Source organism: Natator depressus, chromosome 5, assembly GCF_965152275.1.
Source record: "Natator depressus isolate rNatDep1 chromosome 5, rNatDep2.hap1, whole genome shotgun sequence".
In the NCBI taxonomy this organism is placed as follows: Eukaryota; Metazoa; Chordata; order Testudines; family Cheloniidae; genus Natator; species Natator depressus.
In genome coordinates this window covers 60,772,460-60,793,905 of record NC_134238.1, presented here as the reverse complement: position 1 = coordinate 60,793,905, position 21,446 = coordinate 60,772,460, and the positions used below count along the sequence as shown (strand labels likewise).

General features: G+C 38.7%; 1 protein-coding gene across 1 annotated transcript in view; it reads left to right on the top strand.

Annotated features, from left to right (window-relative positions):
- Positions 1–21,446, top strand: part of PCSK1 (proprotein convertase subtilisin/kexin type 1) — a 39,347-nt gene that overhangs the window by 1,863 nt on the left and 16,038 nt on the right. The window contains exons 2-10 of the mRNA XM_074952875.1: positions 453–557; positions 4,312–4,422; positions 6,720–6,866; positions 7,990–8,066; positions 9,884–9,972; positions 13,031–13,203; positions 15,655–15,867; positions 18,209–18,309; positions 20,409–20,642. Coding sequence (XP_074808976.1) covers positions 453–557; positions 4,312–4,422; positions 6,720–6,866; positions 7,990–8,066; positions 9,884–9,972; positions 13,031–13,203; positions 15,655–15,867; positions 18,209–18,309; positions 20,409–20,642 — 1,250 coding nt within the window. The remainder of the gene's footprint in view (positions 1–452; positions 558–4,311; positions 4,423–6,719; positions 6,867–7,989; positions 8,067–9,883; positions 9,973–13,030; positions 13,204–15,654; positions 15,868–18,208; positions 18,310–20,408; positions 20,643–21,446) is intronic.

The following is a 21,446-nucleotide window of genomic DNA, read 5'->3' as shown; positions in this document are numbered from 1 at the left end:
GTCACTGGCTACACATTTGAATACTCCAAGAAAATATACATTCCCTTATTCAATCCCATCAGCATCTCTTTGGCAGTAGCATGTGCCCTGGTCAGAAATAAAACCTTGTCCTTAAAATGTAATTTAATTAAGATATGTCAAAATAGGGACCAAGTTTTACTTTAATTTATACCCGTGTAAATCAAAAGTAACTACTTTAGCTTCAGCTTTAGCTTGGAGTGTGCCTCTTGTTTTCCCAGCATTACGCCAAATAACACACAGCTTTTGTTAGTGATCAACACCTTAGCTTGGAGATAATTTTATTTTAGAATACAAATATTATAAACTGTACATTTATTCTAGTTTTCAGTCATCTGAAGATGGACTCTAATTCTGACAAGTTATGAATGTTGATATTTGTTTGCAATGGGAGAAGTATCTGGCAGTATGGAAAATATTCCTTTGTTTTATAGATTGGATCACTCGAAAATCACTATCTATTCAGACACAGAAGCCATCCAAGAAGATCTCGAAGAAGTGCCATTCATATCACTAAGAGACTCTCCGATGATCATCGTGTAAGTGTAGCATTTACCCTTTCTGATATCCAGCATCCATGTTGTCAGCTTATTGCTTGACTTGTAATGTGGTCACAGACACATTTTGCAAGTCAAATATATTCTTCCATCCATACTCGTGTGGAGTAGTACATTATTCCATGAACAGGCCCATTGACTTCAAGGAGTAAGGCACTAGTCAAGGTCTGTAAGACTGGCAAAATCTGGCCCTAAGCTGCCGTGTATTTTTCTGCAAATTGCTCTTTTATAATTCCAGACCTGCAGTAGTTCTGGATTGAAATGCTTATGTGTGGTTGGTGCAAATACATACAAAGAACTTCAGGGCTTGATCGAAAGTCTGTTGAAGTAAATGGTAGTCTTTCCATTGACTTCAGAGGGCCTGACTGAAAGCTCATTCTGTGCTATTTCTAGGAAATCTAGGTCTAGTTCATTGTGCTTATATATTAGAAAAAAATTAGAAAAAAGTGCTGAGATTTTGCTGCAATACTCTGTTTCAATAACTAGCTGTCCAATTAACATTTAAAAAGGGCCTGTTACGGGGCCCAGTCTTTCAGTATTTGAGCACTCAAAACTCTTATGGAAATCAGACAGTTGAAACCGTCAAGAGGAGTTTTGACTTTGTAGGGTCTTAGTTACACCGGTGAAACAGATCCTCCATTTATCTAATTTTGTGGATGGTAAAGGTGGTGGCTGCTTTTTAAACACACCAGGTAACTGGTTAGTTTTTCAGTAACTAAAAGCCTAGCTTAAAAGTTAGGAAATTTAATAAAGTTTAAAACTACTATCTAGTGGAACAGCAAAAATCTAAATCTAAACTTCTTATAATATTTAGAGATCCAGTTGTGAAAAAACATTTAATCATTTAAGAACAAAAATATTTAAGTGATCAGTTACTCAGAGAAAAAAATTAGACTGTGAGCTTTTGTTAGGAGGCAACATTCAATATGAGAAGCTAGTCAGAGATGAGAGAAGTTTTGTTTCATGGTCTCTGTGTGTATATAATGTCTTCTGCAGTTTCCACGATATGCTATGCATCCGATGAAGTGAGCTGTAGCTCACGAAAGCTTATGCTCAAATAAACTGGTTAGTCTCTAAGGTGCCACAAGTACTTCTTTTCTTTTTTCTTTATTCTAAATTTGGAGATGTTTATATACAGGATTTGGGTTTGGCTGATTGTAAATAAGGGTTGCATTTCCAAATTCACATCCAGATCTGGCTTCACATTTTCAACACCCCGATAATACCAAGTTGATCTGATACAGAGTTTAGGTTTAGTTCTCTCCATTTGATCCAGTTACATTTAATTTATCCATTACTGGGGGAAATACCACCAATTTTGTTTATAGTATATTTCTCTGCTATAACACAGAGAGTGGGGGCAATTGCATGACTGACTTTGATGACAATCATTATTGCATATTTATCTATTGAAGTAAAGAATAGAGGGCTTTGAAATGTTGCAGGTGACATTTGCAAAATCATCTCCAATTTGCTTTTTATTTACCATCTAGTATTCAGATAAGCTATTTGAAAGAGTGAGACATAATTATGTAAGTATATACAGAAAACCAAAAGCAATGCTGTAATGCTATACAGTTATACATAGACATCTTCTCTAAAGATCTATACCTGTTCAAGAGCAGCCCATCTTAAAGGAATTAAATACATTTTTAAAAGACAGTGGATAGAATCCTGCCTTTAGCTATGTTTGTGGCATTTCATTTACTTTAGTAGGGCTGTGTGGGTGTAAATTAAGGAAACTTTTGGTCTATAGTATTGAGAATATTAATTTGTTTTATCGAAATGCAGTAAGTAAGATCCTGGAGCTATGCCTTTTTATAATCTGCCCAGTGTTTAAAGTAAAATATGTAATGCTTTTAACTGTTTTGAAAATGTGTAATTTTCTGGTCCCTAACTTCTTCCAATATTCAGACTAGTTTAAGAGATCCATTTTCTATCAACAACATTACATCAAATTCAAGGGATAATTTTAACTATTCTGTATATCAATGGCTGCTTGGCTCCAAATGGGTTAGTACAGAGCCTTGTTTCTCTCTATTAGATTGACAGTTTGAATCAAGCCCAACTACATAGTGACAAAAATTTGGCTTGTTAGACTATGTTTTTCACTGATATATGAGTTTGGTGATCTCGGCTCATGTCCCAGAGGGCAGTTGTCCTCATCACAAAAATGATGAGCACAGCTGACACTAATTGTTAACAAGCATTAACTGACAAAGAGGCCAAGCACTGAATGGACATGGAGGAGTGAAGGATTACTGTCCTTACTTATGTAGAAGTGGTCCTCCTGCACATTGATGGGGCAGTAGTAGAATATTTCTTGCACTAATACAATCCATGCTATTCCGGTCAAGTGGATAAGGAGAGGACTACAGTCTCCAGGGCTGTCACTCAGCACACATTTTTAGCACTAAATGTACACAAAGTAGGAAAATATATATTATGCAGTGTACTCTCAAATTACATATGTGCAGCGGCCTCAGTTTTTTTAGCTATATTCTCTTATTTGGAGCTTTTCATTAACTTTCCCTTATGTGAAATACATTTAAATCATATCAATATAACAATTCATTAAATTAGGTTTTTCATACCCACAATTGTGACATATCCTGTGACAGATGTGTAAAGCAAAAAGGTATGAGAGCACAGCCTGGAGAGATGAGTCCGAATAAAAAAACCTAATCTAATGTTTAGAGCAAAGGGTTAGGGAGCCAGAAACATCTTGAGCTGAGGACTTGTTGTAGGATCTTGGCAAGTCACCTAGCTTGTTTTCACTTTACCAAGCTGGAAAATGGAGCAAAAAGCAAGTCTATATTAGACACCAGCTATGGGCCAGATTCTGATACCCTTACTCCTGTTGAGTAGCATCTTACTTCAATGAATAGTTCCCCAACTGAATAAATAGCACTATTTGCAGAATAAAGTTACACTCAGCATAAGTAAGGGTATCAGAATCTGTCTCTGTTAAAATTGAACTGAATTTTTCTGGGTAAATAGACAAAGGAGTAATTCATTCCAAGAGACAAAATGAGAAACTTTTTGAAAATACCATCAAGTAAATTAGACATAGTCACGTATATCTATAACTGGCATGCAATTACATGCATAGAGACATTCACAAACACACTTGAACTTATTCATTTTGGTGTAACCCCACTGACTTTAATAGAGTCACACCAGTGTTGAATTTGGTGTACTATTCGCTGCTTTCTAATTGTTCACACAATGGAATGTGATCATACGTGCCATTTGGAAAGAGGCTTTGAGGGACAGATGGACTATGAGTAGCAACATCGCTGTGACTGTAGCAAGAATGGCTCTTTTTCCCTCTCTAAAAATTCATGGTTCCTGTTCTTTCTAGTTCACACAGAGAGATATTAAATTGTAGGCTGAAGAGTGAAACAAATGGTGTTTTTGCTTGTTTGAGTCACTACCACAGATTAGGCAATCTTCTAACAGCTATATACTTTCAACAAATAAAAGGTGCATTATAGGGCATTTGCAGAGAAAAGATTTTCACTCTAGCTGTACTTTAAATGATTTTATAGTACCATGGTTTCACTCAATCTTCCTTCTGCTTAAGATACACTTTAATGCAGAAATGCACTTTGCAGGAACGAACCCTCCACTTTCCCCCTTAGATTCCAAGGTTCTGTTTTACAATGAAACACTCTCAAAACCAGTTAATCTCTGTGAGTTTATATGTTGTTATTGTTGATAAAAATACTTGTAGGTGTCATGGGCAGAGCAACAATATGAAAAAAAGCGAACTAAGCGTTCAGCCTTGAGAGACTCAGCAGAAAACCTTTTCAACGATCCTATGTGGAATCAGCAGTGGTACCTGGTAAGAGTTTATTTTTATATGGTATTAGCAGGCAATGAATCTTATTTCTACTAATCACTTGTGCTATTTTATTGATGTCAAAGAGGGTGCACAGAAGGGAGCAGACTGTAGCCACTTTCCTTGGTGTAGCCCATGGAAATGATAGGTCTCAGCATTTGATATCACCAAGCAACATTCTTTTTCTTTAAGCCACACAAAGGCTATGTCATCCAGTTTCCAGTTCAAGTTTCTGATCACTGGAATTATGTGATACCTTAAAAAGCTGTTAAACAGTTAAGAGCCATGTTTACAATAACATGAATTTTAGCCTTACCAGATAATACCAGCATCTCTAGTTTTATCTCTTTAGTTGATAGCATATTTCTGTGTTGGAGCTAATAATGCACACTGCATATGTCAACAGAGAATAACGCTTCAAACCTGCCAGGTGCTGAGCACCCCAACTTCTATTGACTTCGGCTGGAGCTGAAGGTGCTCCTCATCTCATAGGATCAATCATTAATGAAGAGATGGCAGAGGATGAGGTTTCCTGCCCTAAACATGTTTTTTGACCTCCTGTGACAACCCAGCTAAATACAGCTGAACAGCTGAGTTTTACATTGCTTTTCTGAGAATCTGCTGGACATATCGTAACTAAACTTAAGCCTGTTCACCACATATGATCACACTGTGCATCTACTTATGCCTGTACCTTCAGACTTCATTGGCTCCAAAAGAGGGAATGAGGGTAAGGTACTGTTGGAGGCCCCAGGCAGTGCTGGTTCTAGGGACGGGCACTTGCCCTGGGCACCAGCTTCACTGCTGTGCCCCTGTGGATTTTTTATTTGCTCTGCTTTGATTGACCAGCTTTTCTCTTACCCCAGTGCTGTTTGGTCAGATGTGGGTTTTTTGTTTTGTTTTTGTTTTATTCAGAATCTTATATTTCCGGGAGGCCTTTCCCCTGTGTTCTCTTTCCAGCTCATTTTCAATGGGGAGAATGCAAATATAGAGAAAGGCAGTGTGGTCTTGTGGAAAAGGCAATGGACTGGAATCTAGGAGACCTAGTTTCTCTTCCTGGCACTGCCACTAACTCACTGTGTGGCTCTGGCCCAGTCATTTCTCCTCTTTGCATCTCAGTTTGCTCATATGGGGATCATGATACTTACCCTCCTTTACAAAGTGTTTTTGAAATCCTCAAATAAAAAGTGCTATTTAAGGGTTAAGTATTTTTTCCAAGATGCTTCCCTGTTCATGTAATAAATACATTGCTTATTGGCTCCTCTGATGACAAAATAGAAAGCCCTGCCGCAGGTTATCCTCACACATTCATCAGAAAAGCAATTATTTGATAGATCCTACAGAACAACCCTATGACCTAGAATATTTCCCTGAACTGCAGCTGCTAGAAAACAGGGCATTGTAATGCAAGAAATGTTGTTCCCGCAGTGCATTTCATTATCTGGATCTCACGCTTGGTTCAGCATTCTTCTGGAAACAAAGATGTACAAACATTTAAAAAATTCCTATTTAATAATGTATTTATGTGCTGAGAAACACAAAGAAAACATTAGTGATTGAATCTATGCCTGTGTTTTTATAGAGGTATTAAGTAAAGCTGTCATATATTAAAATATATATATGGTTATGGTTAACATTACAAAAAAAAATCCGTTAAAGAGTTAATCTTTAAAGACACTTCCTTAAAAGGAAAGCCGGCATAGGTGAGTCATGTTTCCAAGAGATTTTCCACTGAGGTAGCAAATAGGAAAGTGTGATCCAGCACAGTCCTTCATAATCAACCCATCATTTTAATTCCTTCCATTTCCTAATTGTTTTCCACTAGCTAACCTGGACATCAAAGGAGAGACAATTTAGAGAAAACACAGCTCCCCATATCCTGGGTGGCTTCGGTTTGGTTCTCAGTGGGTGAAAGAGAACCAACCTTTGTAGATTTGACTAATAACTCAAATATCCAAGGATCACCCAGCATATCCTGCTCCTCAATCTCCCTTACTCCTGTTATCAGACACAGGATGCCCTTTTCTTACCTAAGATATCTTTTGGGAGCATCATAAGTCATATGGTGAACGGAATGAGGGAAGTTGGGTAAGGACAGGGAGGCTTGTCAGTATCCCAGCTATTTGAACAGGCCAATCTTCGTTGATTTTTTGTAAAACTTGGGTGGAATTTACAAATTCTGGTCACACTCAAACCAAGGTTCATTTAAAGCACATTTGTAATATGGCTCAAACACAGCTTTGAACAGGTGTTGTATGAATGTATAAATGTTAAAATGCTACTATCATTTTTCCCCTCAGCAAGATACAAGGGTGACTCCATCTCTGCCAAAACTGGATCTCCATGTTATTCCTGTATGGCAAAAAGGGATTACTGGCAAAAGCGTTGTTATAACAGTGCTCGATGATGGCTTGGAGTGGAATCACACTGACATATATACTAACTATGTAAGTTTGTGCTTTAAGAATGCTGTAGAATAAATCAACCAATTGCAGATGTTTATATACAAACATTCTTCTTTGGCTTTTTCTCTGTTCAGTAAGACAGCTCCCACATGACAGAGAAACTGAAATACTCATCCCAAGCATAATTTGGACCCTGGCCTGTATCACTAGGAATTGAGTAATAAGCTCACCAGGATAGTGGGTTCTTCAGGGTGGTTTAGTCCCTGGGCATGTTTAGACATCATGGTTTAATGCTGAATTATTAAAATGCTTTTAGCCCTTTGTGGATTTTATAATCACAGCATCATAGAAATGTAGGGCTGGAAGGGATCTTGAGCGCTCACCAAGTCCAGCCCCCTGTGCTGAAGCAGGACCAAGTAAACCTAGACCATCCCTTACTGGTGTTTGTCCAATCTGTTCTTAAAACCTGATGGGGATTCCACAACCTCCTTTGGAAGCCAGTTCCAGAATTTAACTACGCAAAAATTAGACTGTTCAAAATTGTTGTCATTTCAAAGATTTCTTAAAAGATCCATGTTTAATTTTGCCAAAAAAAAATGGAGAATTAAAAAAATATTTTTGAAGATGTTATGGAAATGGTTATTTTTTTTTACTGAAAACAGATAGTAAACAAAAAACTTTCACCAATTTTTCATGAAAAAATTGGTTTTGAAAAAAGCCACTTTTCATTTAACAAAAACTTGTCGTTCAAAACAGCTCTGACTGTGAGTATTCCTTAATTAAATGTTTGTAAAGTTATTTAATGATAAATAAACCATCCAGTGCCCTTCTTCCAGATATCCCAATACCTTTCTTTGCAGGCCTCCCCACACTAGCCTTCCAACATCCAAAGCTTTAATAGCAAGAAACCTTTCCCACGTGCATGCTAGTCAATACCTGTTCTAGAAGATTAATTTAAAGGTTATGTACCTTTACTTTATGAAAGCGAATTGTTCACCTAAACATCAAGAATGATGACTAACGCTGAGGAGAAAGTATACATTAAAGTTGATGTCACATCTATCTATCTAATTATGCCATCACCTAGTATAGACTTCAGAAACTTTAAAACTTGTTTTAGAGGATATTTTCTCATTGTAACTATAAAGTCTATTTTTTAATTTAGGATCCCGAGGCAAGTTATGATTTCAATGACAATGATCACGATCCCTTTCCCAGATATGATCCAACAAATGAAAACAAGTGAGTAGCCTCTCATTTTGTGAAAAGAAACAAACTAATGAAGTATTATGCTGTGCCTTAGAACAGGCAAATGCACAGCTCTTCACCATTAACCTGAGAAATATTTGTAGTCAGAAGGACTATTACATGTAAAAGGGAAAAAACATTATGGTATTTTTGTGCATATTGTATATGGACATTGAATAAGTTTCCAGATCAAGATGAGTTTTTTCAATTTAATTTCCACATTATATTTTGAAGCTATCTTCTTCATATGGTTCTATGTATAAAGCACTGATAACATATTTGTAATCTCAAGGGAACAATCTTTTGGTGTTAGTGCTAATGAATTATAAGGCATACCAATCTGACTAAGCAGACTTTGTACTCAGTTATGCCTGTAATGCATGGCCTTGCACGGGGGGACGATGAGGAACTATATCTGCCCATTGGAGGGCCTCTGGGAGGGACTGTGTCTTAGGCACTAGGGAAACATACCCACCACACCATCCCTTGTGAAGGTGCAGCAGGCTCCCTCCTACACACCTGGCCACTTATTTTAGTGGAATTTTATAGCATTTTGTGGCAGGGAAGGAATGAAGAATCTTTCCGCATGACCTCCCTACAACCCACCTCTCCTCTGCATAGTGAAACACCATAGTAGTTCTGCTGCACCTAGGTCCTTCCATGATAGTCTAGGGAGAGAGCTGGTCCACAGAGAAGAGAACAGACCTCTTTACAAGCTGTAGCACAGAACAAGTTAATTCTGTAAGCCAGTTAGGATGTCACTATTTAATAATGATACAATGAGGAACTGACACTCTGGTTCTCCACTGTCTATCAGGCATAGGGTGACCAGATGTTCCAACTTTATAGAGACAGTCCCGATATCTGGGGCTTTTTCTTATATAGGCTCCTATTACCTTCCACCCCCGTCCCAATTTTTCACACTTGCTGTGTGGTCACCCTAATTAGGCACAATGGTAGCATCCACATCATGAATTCATTGGTATAATAGAAATAAAGTCACCAGAATGGGAAGTTATCAGAGAATAAATGTTCTATGATTTTGGAAATGAATGTCTCTGTTTTGCTACAGCATTTATTTATCAGTAGGAGGCCATTATCCTCTTATTCCAATGACATTATCTTTTAAATCTACCTGCATTATCTCTAATCTTTATTAATATGTAAATGGAATTCCACCCAGAAGCATTGAAGCATTTCATTGCAACCAAGCTGTAGTACTAGATAAAGTAACTCTGTATAGTTATGCTGTCTTGTTAAGCTTTGAAGGGTAGGAATCCTTCATGGCAAAAGATTTTTCATACAAAATATCTTGTTAGAGGAATCATTTCACAAAGATGAAGATATTTGTTTATTTTAAATACTACGCAGTTGTATCCCAAAATAAATTAAACCTCTAAATTTTTGCTTAAAAGTGGCTTTTTTCATGATTATTTTTAAGGGATTTAGCATTCCAAATTTGCCTTACTATTGCAGTCTGTTATAGCAAGTATGGTACAGCTCATGGTAGACATTGTAACAACATGATCTTTCTATTGACTTCAGCGGGATCTGGATCAGGTTCTTAGTGCCTCATCCTGATGATCCATTGATCATGGGATGGTTCGAAATTATGATTGCCAAAGCCTAAGTACAAAAAGCGCCTTCTTTTCCGAATGGACATATTTCCAAACCTATTTAATATTCAAAGAGTTCACATCTCGATGATGAAAGAATGCACCAATTCTAGAAGAACAGTGACAAGTCTCTCTGTAGGTTAAATAAATGCACTAAGTTATAGTATGATTTAAATGGTCATTTACTTTATCCAGACATGGAACACGATGTGCAGGAGAAATTGCCATGCAGGCCAATAACAAGAAATGTGGTGTTGGTGTGGCATACAATTCCAGAGTTGGAGGTAAGAAACCAAACAATAATTTGATTTAAACTTTACCTTTCTGATGTGAATGGAAACAAAGTTAAGTAAGGGACTGGTCCTGCAAGGTGCTGAACGCTCAGTTGGAAGTGCTGAGCACTCTGAGCTACCATCACCTTGAGCTGAGTGTGCTCAGCCTGTCTCAAGAGGCATTCAGCACCTTCCGGTATTTGGTTTCATACCAGAAATAGTTTAAGTTGCTACATGTATATTGTCCCAAATCCAGAGCAGTCATCAGTTTCTCAGGGTTTGATCCATAATATAATTATTGGTTGCAACCAAATAGAGGGCTGTGTTTTTAAATAAAGGACTGGTGGGTTGGTATTTAATTTTGAACAAAAATAAATAGAACCTGCGGAGAGAGAGAGAAAATCCAGTTTCCTTTATTTAGAGTGTTTTGTTCCTGTCTACACAGTTATATAGAAAGGTCATGTCAGTCAAGGTATTCATATTGCTGTGGTTTCCATTTCAATTGCTTGTTTCTCCACTTCAGTTACATGTTAATTTTGAAAACAGGTAAAGTCTTGTTTATCTGTTAGTCAACACTGCCCTTTTTTTAGAATGGTGTCTGAAAGTCTAGTTTATTACAGATCTGTGAAATAGACATGATCAAAATATCAGTTGCTTGTGGTTATTTAGCACAAAAGAAAATAGACTTGTAAATTTGTAGTTTTTCAATTTAACATTTTTTTTTCCTTGACTCAAATGGGACAGCAGAGCTGGGATTGACAACTGTGATTACTGTTCTCACCGTTTGAGTCCTGTTTTCTCAGAGGAGTTTAGAGCTGTCACAGATGTCATTTTCCTGTCCGCCTTTGCCATTCTGCTTTATGCTTTCACACCCTGTTTAAGTAAAATATCTCACTCAGAAGAAGACATCAAGGATCAAATATTCAAAGCAGGGCGAAGGGATGAAACTGCAAAAATGTTGAACCCCCACTGTACCCACATTTCCAAGCACTTGCATGTACAAAGAAGGTTACTTCACACCTGTTTGCATGCATTATTATGTGATTTGCAAATGGAGAGACAGGTTTTTACTGGTACACTTCTCCAGGAAGGAATGCTCTTGTTTATTTTTCAAATATTTAACATCATAACTCTGGATGTTCTCATTATCCATATAAATGTCCAATCCTGTTCTGAATTCTGTTACGTTCTTGCTCTCATTGAAATAATGTAACGAGATTCACAGGCTTATTGTGCATTGTTTGAAAAATATTTCCTTGTATCAGTTTTAAATGTTACATTTCAATTTCATTTATTATATACATGCACTTCCCCTCCTTTATTTTCTGTAGAAAAAAGAAATGTGGTTTATCCCATATGCCATGTAGTAAATGGAATTTATTTATTTACACATACATCACTACAGCACTGTTTCTCTAATGCTGCATGGAAATCAAATGATTAAGAAGTTGTATTTTATGAAGGACTGGGCTGAGAGTTCCAACACAGTGAATGTGATGCTAAAAATAGCCGTCTGTCAGGCAGATACATGTATCTGTCTGAAATTCCTTTTGCTTTTGCCTGCTTTTGAATTCATGAGGCTGATGATGGGAAACAAGCATGTAGAAGAAAAGGGAAAGACAAGTGTTTGGACAAATACTATGACACTGCTTACTGGTGAAAACTAATTTAATGAAAAACCATTGCAATAATCATATCCCTGAGTTTATTTTAAAAACAAACAGAATTTTCAGAGAGAATAGAACCGAAACAGCAGTTTTGCTTTAATTGTTTTTCATTAGTGCGCTGAGGATATAAATGGTTTGTTCTTGTATTATATTACAGGTCTGTACAGCTGCCTTTATGTCTATTGGTGCTCTCACAGTGTCTATACTAGCTCCTGTGTTCTAAGTATTTCATTGCATATTACAGTCTCAGGCCCTAATCCTGCAGTCAGTTTCCTTTTTTTGTTTCTTAGCAATGCAAAAGAAGGAATCAAAGTCTGAGTTTTGGTGGGTTTTTTCCCCCCTACCATTAGAAATTCAGATCTTGTCTGTCCTTCTTTGGAAAAATGTATGCGAATTTCTGCACTAGAAGAATTATAATCCATAGTTCAGCAACTGCCAGCAATGGTACAGCTTCTCTGGTACTAAATCGCTAGCATAGACAGAGCCCAAGCATTTTTATTATTGTGCCATGAAAACCTGTTCTGAATCCTCATTACATTAGCAGTTGTACTGTTGCTACCATTGCTGTACAACTGCTGGAATTGTGCAAAAGTTCCCCACCATTTCTAACATAGCGAGCGGTGTTAGCAATATTGGGAGTTCTAGTGCAGATGAGCCACTGGCTGCCGTTGGAATTTGGGGCATTCTGGAGATCCTGCTCTGAGCAAGATTAGATGACACGGTTCTAATGAAAGTGTTAATGGCTGGCTATCACTGGGGCTTTCCATATTGTTCACAATGGTAGAAATTAACTAGTATTAACAATGCTGGGAAAGTTCTGCAATATTCCTCTGTGTATTCAGGATTGGATAGCTAGCGAAACAATAACACCATAAAAGACAAGCTTAGTAACTGAGAGGGGGAAGGGATTCTTTAGTCAGAGTGTTTAAAATTCTTCATTTTAAACTCAAAGCTTTTAAACTCAAAACTTTTAAAGACAAAAGACTTTTAAAAACTCTATTTTTAATAACACCTATTTAACTTTTGAAGACAAGAAAGCTTTGTTAAAAGATGAGAGAGAGAGAGAGAGAGACTGTAGACCAGATTTGTTCTTTTTTATATTTCAAGGGTAAAAAACAAACTGGGGGAGGGGGAACTCTCACAGTCCTTCTCTGTAGACTTTAAAAAGAAAAATGGGGAGAAATAGTGGGGCACAGTCCAATTTTTATAGGGTCACTTTTAATATTTGTAAAATGCCCTGAATTCCTCAAAGGAAGGATGATACATACGTGAAATGTTTTACAATGATATTATAATCTTGGACCAGGATCCCATTGTGTTAGGTGCTGTACAAATAGTTAACAATGGTAATGTAAAGGAAACATGAAATAGATTCATTCTACCTGGTTTTTTTTTATTTTAAGGTATAAGAATGCTGGATGGAATAGTCACTGATGCAATTGAAGCCAGTTCAATTGGTTTTAATCCAGAACATGTGGATATTTACAGTGCAAGCTGGGGCCCTAATGATGATGGTAAAACTGTAGAGGGACCTGGCAGGCTAGCACAGAAGGCTTTTGAATATGGGATCAAACAGGTAAGCTGTCTAATAGGTAGTTAAGTTGAAATACAGCCCAGCTTGCAGATAAAGATCATAATTTAAAATGGTGCTTGGGGTGAGAAAATGGCAATGGTTCTTTGTATATTTCTTGCTAAAGCGTTCTGCTCATTCAAACAGATTTGAGAAACTGAATCATTCTTTAGAAGGATATTAATATAAAGGTTCAGCAAAATTTCCCAGCTGGGACCTGACTTTTGAAAGCATTCTTATAGTATTCTGCTTTCAAGGGGTTATTCTCTGCAGACTAGCTTTCCTTCTTCATCCTTCCTTTTGCTGCTTTTGTGCCTCCCTTCCCCCACCTCCTCTCTGTCTGCTTGTTTTGCTCTGAATAGTAATTGGATTTCTGCACAGAGGCTCCTATAAAAATTTAATACAAAGTGTTCGCTTCACGAATATTTCATTTTATAAAATGGTGATGCGTTTTAGCACTGTGTGGATGGGTTGTGTTATTCTGCTACTTGCACTATGTTAATTGCATTATGCATAACCTGATCCAATTAAAATGAAGATGGTAGGAATGCATGCTGGAGAATACTGAAAGCAGCGGCTTTTAAATTCTCTTTTATGTTATCCCTGTAGATCTGGTTAGAAAACAAGTGGTGTGTTGAATGGGAGTGCTGGGTACACACACAAAAACGCAGACACATAAACACCGTCCCCACCTCTTAGCCAGGAGGAGGTATCCAGACATCTAAAGGTGGTCTAGAGATAGTGTTGACAGGAGCGTGCAGCAGAGAGATAAATGGAGAAGAGAAAGAGAGCCTGAAGCAGAGCCTGTGGAGTTGTAGAAGAGAAGGAGAGGAGTCTGGAGAAAAGGGAAAGGCCAAGAACAGCAGAAAGAGGGACAGAAGAAGGGGGAGCCTGACAACTGCGGGAAATTCTAACCAATGAGAAAGGTGTTGGTAAAGGAGAGATAGAGATGGGGAGGGAGAGGAATGGAGGTCTGAAAAGGGAGAGAGGAAAATTGAGTCCCAGGGGAGTAGGAAGGGAAGATGGACAGAAAGGGCATTGGAAAGAGTAAGGAAGCAATGCCCCTGAAATCAAGGGCCTGGGCCTGGACCTGGGAAATCAGGAAATTTGCTTGGTGAAGAGGACAGCATTTTTTCAAGGTTTATTTTGTACCAAACTAACCCATTAGGGACCCATCCTGCAAGGGTGCCCTCAACTGAGTGCCCTCAACTCCCATTCAAGTCAGTCAGAGATGACAGTATTCAGCTAGCTTCAGGACTGGCCCCCTAGATCTGGATCAAGCAAAGCACTTACGCACATGTTTAACCGTAAGTACGTGAGTAGCCCATGAGTATTCCTGCTGAAGTCAGTGGAGTGTCTCATGTGTTTAAGTGTGTTGCTGGATTGGAGCCATAGTTACTAAAACAAGTTATTATTTCATTATTGTGATTTCCAATGGAGCCACCCTGACAACTCTAATAGGAAGAGTGTTGCTTGTTTTTCTATTTTTATTTTTTATTTTGAGATTGCTACAATTGCCACTTGGCCCTTGAACCAGCAATGTCAACGTTGATTAGAGGGGATTAATTGATGATCTGCTTTTCAAGTTGCTCTCTATAATGAATGTACATAAATTAATACTGAATTAGAAATGTCAGCTTCTGCTCTGCACATTAGCAGATACTCTCCACTGAAAGTCTACAAGAGTTTAAGATGTAATGGCAAATGCTTGTTTAAACTAGGAAAAGCGTGGCATTTTTCATGCTGCTCCAGCTCTCCACATCCCTAGCTATCAGCATCTTTATAGCTGCTACTAATTTATTATACATTGGAAACTGGAATAGGAATTGGGAGCAATTGTGCCCTGAGACTGATGATTGGAAGCCCACAGACTTGGGAGTGATGAGTAGACTCTCCAATAAAATGAGCTTATGGTTTTGCAGTTTTTCATCAAGTAAATGCCAAACTGTAAAGGGCATAATTACAAAGGGAGTTGGGTGGAAATGTCATCTCACACATCAGACATATCGCTTACCAATATTACTATGATCACAACAAATGCAAATGAAATTAACTCATAATGAAGTTCCATTCGTTGAAAAAAGTATCGCTGCTTTTTGTAAACACATTCAGTGCTAAATGTATTCACAGGGAAAAACCCCACAGCTACTGATCACAGTCTCCTGATTTGCATCCAAACTGTATTTCCAGTGGACGTGGTAGATGCCCTATTAATTGTGACATTTCAGACTAGACTGGACCAATCACAAGATGATGTACATAGAGAGCAATCCTTCACTGGCAGTGAGATAGACTGGGACATATAATAGGTCTTTTCTATCTCTAACTTCTGTGATTTATATGAACAATTATTCTTTATCACCGGCGATCATTTAATTATGTGGATTTTTGGTGGGAATGTATTAAAGAGACTGTCGACTTTCTTCCTCATGATAATCATCCCTTTCTTTTCCTTAGGGCCGAAATGGAAAAGGTTCAATTTTTGTATGGGCTTCTGGGAATGGTGGTCGTCAGGGTGATAACTGTGACTGTGATGGTTACACAGATAGTATCTACACTATATCCATCAGCAGTGCTTCTCAACAAGGTCTTTCTCCCTGGTATGCAGAGAAGTGCTCCTCGACACTGGCCACAGCCTACAGCAGTGGGGATTATACTGACCAGAGAATTGTAGGTTGTTTTTACCAGATTTATAAACATGCTTGAGGAACACATGTAGAATTGTTTTATATATGAAAACAACAAAGCAGAAACAGCTTTTAGAGGCCCGATTTTTAAGTGCTTCATTTACTTATGCTTTATATGCCTAATACTGTCATGATGGAACCCTGGAGAATTAGCACATTGAAAAAATGGTTGCAACCCTTTAACGTCCCTTAATTTTAAAGCAATAACTACATAGTACCATCATTTCATTACAGTTGATCTCTGAAATTATATGCTATTTAAATGTGATAGAGGTTTGATATGATATCTTGCAAAAGGGAAGATATTCAGAACCACATCTCATCTATCTTTGTGTTGGAAGAGTCTCAACTAGTGAGTGGGGTCTGACCCAAAGCTGGTGAATCATAAAAATACAAAACTATGGAGGGTTCATACCGTCAGAAAACAGAAGGAAAATTCACAAGTGTAAATTCATGCTGAACTTAGCTGGAAAAATGTATGCTCTTCAGAATTCAAACGTGTGACATCAGGGGTAATTACCTGTTAGGAATATAGACAGATCCAAACCCCTACTCTAGACCTGAAGGCATGAAAATCTGGGGAAATTCAGGTTCAGATCTGTTGATCGTAACTCAAGTCCATTTCTAGTTGGGACCTTGACCTTTTAACACAAACATAAATGTGCTTCAGAATATTGCATTCCCTGCTAGTAAGAGGATCATTGTATTTTCAGGTATGTGACCTTTGAGACCAGAACAGGATTTAAATCTAGCCCTAGATTCAACGATTTATTTATTTATTTATTTGCATCTTCCTCTCATGAGATGAAATCTCCAGGTGTTAGGAAATCTCTAAGAATTTCCACTGCCTGTGATTAACAGTCAGCTGGCCTAAGTGCATATCATCAGCACTAGAATGGTTGAAATTTTTTGAGTTGAAAAATTCTCTACCCCAAAATATAGCTTAGTCAAAATCAAAATTTCCAGTGGAAAAATGTCAATTCTGATGGGAAATTTTGGTTTTCCTGGAAGAATTTCAAAATGAAAATTTTTACTTCTTTGACACTTCAAAATGAAATGAAAATGTTAATTTCCCTCCAACTTAAAATGTCATTTCATGGCACAGTTGAGTCAGCAGGAATGCCTCAGCTGTATCCCCTCATTATCCAAGATAGGAGGCAGCTGGCAGGGCATTCTCTGTGAGGACTCCAGGTCTCTGGAACTTGCTCCCCACCTCGTCCTTTGTCTGAAATAGCCTGAATTTAGTGACCTTCAAGAGACGTTGAAGGGGGGAAATGTGGTTTTCCAACCATCTCTAATTTTCCAGACTCTGTTGTTGATTGTGCTAGATGTTCAACCCTTTTGGTGCGGCTCTGAGCACTCTCCACTCCCACTGACTACAGAAGGAGGGAACTGCTCAGCACCTTGCAAATGACGCTCAGCAGGAGGCAGAATTGGGCTCTATGTCTCTTTCATTATTTTTTTTTTATTGTGGTAACACATAGAAGCCACAGTCAAGGCTCAGGATCCCATTGTGTTAGGTGCTGCACATTATATATATAATGTGCAGCACCTAACACTGTGTGTGTGTGTGTGTTTGTGTGTGTGTATATGTATGATATCGTGCAAAATATATATAATAGTCCCTGCCATAAAGAGATTACGTGTGCTAAAGTAGCATTTAAATAACTATAACACCAGCTCTGATCTGGTTGATGATAATCTTACCGTGTACTGCATAGGGGGAGGTTAAATTAACTTTTCATTTCAGTAGTTCAAAAGAATGTCCTTCCAAAGTGGCTTCTCTGCAGCTGAGATGTAAAGCTCTCAGCATATCCACTTTCATATATTGCACGCACATGGGCAGAGGAATTAGGTACTTCATTTTCAAATAAAATGCATGTTTCATTTACAAATTATAGTGCTTCTGCTGAAGAGAAAGCAGAACGCTACTACTAATCCTGTGAGTAATTTTTAAGCAAGCAGTAATTTTAAATGTTCTAGACCAAACACAATGATAGGTTTTTATGATTCACAAATGAGTCTGAATCACTTATTTTTATATCTCTCAAATCTCAGAATAAGGCAAGATATTCAATGTGGGAGTACTTTGTTCCAATACAAGGGATTTTGATACAAAAATTATAGTTGAAATAGATATAGTAGGAGGAGTAGACTGAATTATCCTCAGATTTAAGCGTCCATTATTTTGTTCACTGCTGGAAAGTTTTTCTACGGTGAATTAAGGTGCACTGGATAAAGGATGCATAACTATGTTTATATGTGTGGATACAATAATGCTTATTCAGCTTTTTCATGTTAATATTAGCCATGTTTTCTTCCAGACAAGTGCTGATCTTCACAACGAATGTACCGAGACTCACACTGGGACCTCTGCATCTGCTCCATTGGCAGCAGGGATTTTTGCTCTAGCTCTTGATGCAAAGTAAGACTTCCTAAACTCTCTACTTAGGTAGTCCTCTCATACTGTGACTGTACAAAAATGGCACCATCTCACTCAACAGGTCTGCTTCCTGTCAGTTAGGTCTACTAACTTTAGTGATAAAAATAAGTTAGTAGTCCTTTTAACCCCTGCTAGCCAGGCAGATCAACATAGATAAGATAGGGTGAGCCTGGGGATTCTGTTTCATTCTGGACATCAGCAACAGTTTGTTTACTGAGGGCTTATTTACACTGCCCTGCAGTTTGGACTGTGGAGGTGTGAATAGCCTTGCGCACTAAAGTGCTATGTGATAACTCCCCCATGTGGAAGCTGCAGGCACAAACTAAAAGGTTCCTAGTTCGCATTGCCATCACCTTCTGCAAACAGGAGTACATTAGTGAGAACTAAGAATCCTTTAGTTCTTGACCATAGCATCACATAGTGGGAGTGTAACAGGGTGCGCTTACCAAACTGGCACCTCCTGCTGGCTGTCTTGGGAATTAGCTCTGTGTGTTAGTCCTCTTTGGGTGTGCCTTGCCACCATCACTCCTGCTCTAGGGTCCACGTCTCTCCAAGGACCACGACACCCTCTTCAGTGACACAGCCCTCCAGCCATGCCACACAGTGTGCTCCCCCCTTCTGGGGGACCTGCAGTCTGCTGTTCAGCCACTTCCCCTAGTTGCTACTGCAGCAAATTGTCTGGTCACTTTCTCGTGGCCCCAGCATCCTCTTTGCCCTTGCCTCAGGGCCTCTGCCTGCAAACCCCAGCAGCCAGCCAGGAGCTGTCTCTCACTCTCCTGGTTCCTGCTAGCAGCACTGCTCTGTCCAGGGTGCTGGCAGTTCTCTCAGCTCTCCAGAGACACAGTCCTTCCTCCCTGGGCTCCCAGCAGAGAACTGCCCTCCTGTGCCCTGCAGCTCCCTTTTTGCAGCTCAGCCCTGATTGGCTGCTCCTTTCAGCCCTTCTCTGATTGACTGCCTCTGGTGCAGGCTCCTTAGGGCTGCTTTTAATCCCTTTTCTGCCAGCAAGGGGCAGCCCCCCATCACAGGGAGTTACAGTGCAGAACTTTGGTACACACTGCCATTCACACCCGCTTAGTCCGAATTTCAGGGCAGTGTAGACATTGCTTAAGTTCCAGTCAGTTACCCATGAAGGCAGTGGGGTTGCACATGTGTCAGTGAGCACCTACTCTGAAGACAATAGGGTTGCACAGGTTTAAATGAGGTGCTAATTCAGACTGCAGAACCATTAGTGCTAGTGATGATGCATGAAATAGAAAGCACCCAAGCCTGATTCTCTAGGCAGGTGTACACAACAAATTTACAGTGGTGTATCTGCACCGATGCAGCCGCAACGCTTCCAGTGAAGATGCTCTAAGCCGATGGGAGAGAGCTCTCCTGTCGTCTTAATAAGTCCACCTCCCCAAGAGGCGGTAGCTATGTTGGTGGGAAAAGCTCTCCCGCTGACATAGCGCTGTCTACAACAGTGCATAGGGTGGCATAACTACGTTGTACAGGGGGTGTGAATTATTCACACCCTTGAGTGATGTAGTTATACCAAAGTAATTTTGTAGTGTAGATCGGGGCTCAGAGAACAATGCTGAGTTTGCAGGTCTGGTAGTTAGAAAAAATGTCTTCGAAAAATCATGGAACTTCACAACAGCATTTTCACAAAATCCCTTTTCAGAGAAGAAATGAACTGTGAGGGAGGAAGGGATGGTCCAGTGTTTAGGGCACTTGGAAGTCCTGGGTTTAATTCCCTGCTTCACCAGAGACTTATTTTAGGCAGGTCATGTAGGGCCAGATTTTTAAAAGTACTCAGGTACCTAAATACATTTAAAAATCGGTCCCTTAGTCTCTGTTTGCTTCAGTTCCCCATCTGTATAATAGCCATAAAAGTACTTCCATATCTTGGAGTTTTGTTGGGATAAATACATTGTGTGTGAGGCTCTCAGATACTACAGTAATGGGGCATGGGTGCATATAAGCACCTAACAGAAAAAGATTTTGCTTTTTCAACATCTTTGTGTGTGTAGAGTAAAATTATACCATTAGAGAAAGCTGACTGACAGTTTTGTAGGAATTAACCAGACTTTTTTAAACAGCCCTAATCTAACCTGGAGGGATATGCAGCATTTGGTCGTCTGGACTTCAGAATATGACCCACTGGCCAACAATCCTGGATGGAAGAAGAATGGAGCAGGGTTGATGGTGAATAGCAGATTTGGATTTGGATTGCTTAATGCCAAGGCACTGGTGGATTTAGCTGATCCTAAAATCTGGAAAGGAGTACCTGAAAAGAAAGAGTGTATAGTAAAGGACAACAGCTTTGAACCTAGGTAAGAATTTGCATTGCAATTAATACCTCATATCAATTTATCTGTCTCTAATCTAAGGCAAGAAGGTAGTATCTTGCACAAATTTGTCCAATAGGTATAAATGAGAGTGAGATATTTAATTTCAATTTCTTTGGTTTTGCCTTGCTCTATTTCTCAGGAATCCAGGGAGTGGGTGAGTAATGCCCCATCTATTTGTTTTATGTAGTTCAGTGTAAGACTGCTGCAAAATACTAAGATCCATGATTCAATGAATGAAGATTCTGTCAGCAGGTGTAACCAGCATCTGGATGGATGACACTGCAGGACTATTAGCACTGTTATGCTAAATCCAACCAGTTAAGATGAAGAAATACAAGAAATAGCCCTGATATAGTTTAATTTGTTTTTTCTAAATTGTTCCTAAAATATTTTTTTCTGTAACATATGTGACATATATCCCAAACATGACAGTGTGATATAAAGGTTGTATCAGCAGCATTCGTGATAACTGCATAACTCACAGTCATCCTGCTGTACCTATGTACACAAGCATCCCAAATGCACTCTGATAAAACCTCATATATCATACCTGAAAATATTTCCTATATATTGCACATAGACTCAGTATTAATAGAGGCAAGCCATAATGACGCTCTCATTAATTAACTTGTTTAATCAATAAGGATCTTTAGACTCTCTTATTTTTGGTTTTCACAGGTTAATTTATGGCTTTGCTGTCTGAAATAAAGATAGTTATAACAAATTTTTAAATCACATCATCTAAGTGCACCAAGTAAAAGTATATTACAGCTACGTGGTGTTTTA